We start from the raw sequence: 3,217 nt of genomic DNA, 5'->3' as shown, positions 1-3,217 counted from the left end.
TTTAAAATGTTGAACTTTTAAATTTTATTTCTTAATGAGTAATGATTTATTAAAAAACGCGTTAGATAATAAATAATATAAATTTTATAATAATAAATAATATATCAAACATCTTTTTTTGTCTTGTAGCGAAATGGAAGTTTTAATGTCTGCCGTAAGATGGTTAATGCATGATTGGAATGAAAGAAAGCGGTATATGCTAGAAGTACTTAAATGTGTTAGATTTGGACTTATAGCTCCGTGGCAATTAGTAGATGTCAAAAGAAATCCTGAAAATCCTGAATTTATGGAATTAATGTCTTATCCTGAAATACAAAAAATGGTGGATGATGGCCTCGCGTATGAATTATATTTTCAATTTAAAAAGTTTTAATTATCAATTCTTATATAAAATGTGAAATTAATATACAAGTAAACTATATATAATTAATATGGAAATTTACAGATTTGTTATTATAAAATATTGGTATGGTAACCAAACTGAAGATTACTATCACTGGATCGATTTACTTGGACTTAGCGAACCAACTAATCGTAACTGGGCAGGAGAAGATAAAGTAATTTAAGTTTTATTAATTAGACAAGTATCAGATTTCGTTTAATACGTACATCACCTACACTATTCTTCGACAATTATTCTTCGACAGTATTTTTTACAAATTACATTTAAAATAGCTAACAATATAAAATTTATCTGTGTTAATGTACTTCTTGCTTCAGAACTATGTTACGTATCGCGAATTTCTGTTATATCTTGAAGAGTATCAAAAAACAAACATCTCAGAACTAAAAACAAGAAAGATTCAAACAAAACCTATCCCTTCTAATTCTCCTCCTAAAGAAAGCTCACTATTATCTCTAGAGAGAATACGTGCAGATTGCAATAAAAATTGTTGCATAGATTCACATCTTTTAGGTATAAATTATTACAAATGTATTAATATTATAATAATAATGTTACATATAAAGTAACTAATAATATTTTAGTAAGTCCTTTTTCTCTTAAAAATTTAATATAATTTAGGAATTTATATAAACTTAATAATATTATTTGATACTTTCATCGAGATATATTTATTCTATGCTTATTTTTAGAACAATACAACACAATGCAAACTCAAGAACCAAAAAAATATATATCAAAAATTACAACTTCATCGGGCATGGTAATGTCACCTGAAATTCTAACTAATTGTCTCAGCAATATGGGCAAAAATAATATGAGAGCGGTGAGAAAGAGCTTTAAAAAATATGAATATTTAATTTTAAATTACAAATTTAAAAAATTCTATCATAAATATATTTGTCAATACATGTAAATCAATGTTTATAATTTTACTGATTATATAATTTTGCAAATTAATTCTTATATGAAAAGAATGTTTAATAGATATTTTTATTTTAAAAAATAATAAGAATGTCAATATAATTACAGTAATTTATAATTAAGTATCTTTATACACATTTTGGAATAATACTGTATCATTTTTATTCATAGAACAAAACGCAGTATGATGGGAATAAAAATAATAAACCTATCATTCGTGATACGAAATATTGCGAGACAAGTGAATTATCCAGAAAATCTTTGGATTTTTTAAAGAATACAAAATCTATATATGAACATCATCAGCATGAGATTCCGACGGTATAAATGTTTCTCTGGACCTTGTAAAAATATAAGAAATATAGAGAATTAAGGAATAATGAAACAAAAACATAAAAGTAAAAGAGAAAAAATTAGAATTCTATCTTTTATTAAAAAATTTTGAAAGGTAATTTTGAAATATATGCGAAATATATATAATACACAATATGAAACAGTCCCAGTAAGTATAGTTTCTTATAAAAAACATTTTAAATGTTCAGTATTGCAGCAACGAATCCATATAATAAGCTAACGTAGTTATTTTTCGTCATTTGATGTCAAAATAATATTTATTCGCTACCTGAGTTGTAACGTTATTGCAATGTCCAAAAATGTTTCTTGCTTACTAGGGTACAAGTGCATTGAATGTGATGTATTAAATATTTGAGGATTAATTCAAAGACTTATGCTTTATTTTTATTCTTGAATCTTTTATTACGTTCAGTATTTTACATGTTGTACTTTACTGTTATTGCGTGCGACAAAAGTGGAGTGATTAATATGCATGTAACATTTGTGTGTTTAATGTAATATATAGAGGAATATATAGATGGAAAAATGCAATAGAAGATATATTAAGTAATAAAGTGCTATTACTTAATTGTAATTACATACAACTGCATGTATGCAAAAATAGTTTATTTTGCAATAATGTATATGTATATGTATATTTAAAAATTACATGTAAAATGTTTATAGGTCATAGATAAATCAAGATACGAAGATCGACAAGAAAAAAATTACCATCGCAAGCATTGGGAACAAAATGTTATATTTCCCATAAAGAAACAACAGAATAAAATAATGAAAAAATCAATATGTATGGAAGATCATGTCGATTCAGCTAAATCTGAAGAAGAAGCAGCTACTATGATACAAGCTACATATAGAGGATATAAAGTTAGAAGAAAATTTGACGAAGTTAGTAAATATTTTAATTAACCATCACGATTTGTACATACCTTGAGTATAGAAAGAAAAAGTTTCTTTAGATATTCTTATTGTTAGATAATAATTTCTTTCTTAAATAAAAATAAAAATAATAATAATAAATTATATTAATTATTTTAGATTTAAAATAATTATATATATATAAAGATGATAATATTTGATTAAACTATATCATTAAAGTTTGTACGAATTGCAAAAACAAATATATCATATAACTTGCATCAATTTTTAAGAGATATTTATGTTTTTATATTTTTTTTATTCTTTCTTTTTTTAAATTTAATTGAAGAAATATTTTATTATATACATAAAAATTCGAAATAATTATTATAATAATAGTTGATTATTTTGTAATATTATAGATTAAGAAATCGTCTTCGGAAGAAAAACAAAATGCTCAAAAAGTGGCTGAGCTGTTATCAATGTCGACGAATCAATGTGGATGGTCATTTCAAAAATCATTACATCCATTTAACGTATCCAACAATATTACAAATCATACAAAAAACACACTACATTATATGTGAAGAGAAATTTAGTTGCAATTTAGGTGAAATGTAATAAATGTTTAGTAATAAATATATATACAGAAATAATTCTCTCTCTCTCTCTCTCTCT

The 3,217-nt window shown here is 24.1% G+C and overlaps 1 protein-coding gene across 2 annotated transcripts in view; it reads left to right on the top strand.

The window, feature by feature from the left end:
* LOC108746813 overlaps positions 1–3,186 on the top strand; it is an 8,000-nt gene extending 4,814 nt beyond the window's left edge. Inside the window, exons 16-22 of one of the 2 annotated variants that reach the window (XM_018483790.1) lie at positions 130–339; positions 446–557; positions 721–916; positions 1,096–1,229; positions 1,499–1,648; positions 2,348–2,569; positions 2,962–3,186. In XM_018483790.1, coding sequence (XP_018339292.1) covers positions 130–339; positions 446–557; positions 721–916; positions 1,096–1,229; positions 1,499–1,648; positions 2,348–2,569; positions 2,962–3,126 — 1,189 coding nt within the window. In that variant the 3' untranslated portion in view covers positions 3,127–3,186. The remainder of the gene's footprint in view (positions 1–129; positions 340–445; positions 558–720; positions 917–1,095; positions 1,230–1,498; positions 1,649–2,347; positions 2,570–2,961) is intronic. The other variant, XM_018483799.1, reaches the window with a different exon arrangement.
* The last annotated feature ends 31 nt before the right edge of the window (positions 3,187–3,217 follow it).

Source organism: Trachymyrmex septentrionalis, unplaced genomic scaffold, assembly GCF_001594115.1.
Source record: "Trachymyrmex septentrionalis isolate Tsep2-gDNA-1 unplaced genomic scaffold, Tsep1.0 scaffold107, whole genome shotgun sequence".
In the NCBI taxonomy this organism is placed as follows: domain Eukaryota; kingdom Metazoa; phylum Arthropoda; class Insecta; order Hymenoptera; family Formicidae; genus Trachymyrmex; species Trachymyrmex septentrionalis.
The sequence above is the reverse complement of the archived record's forward strand: the minus strand, read 5'-3'. Positions and strand labels throughout refer to the sequence as shown.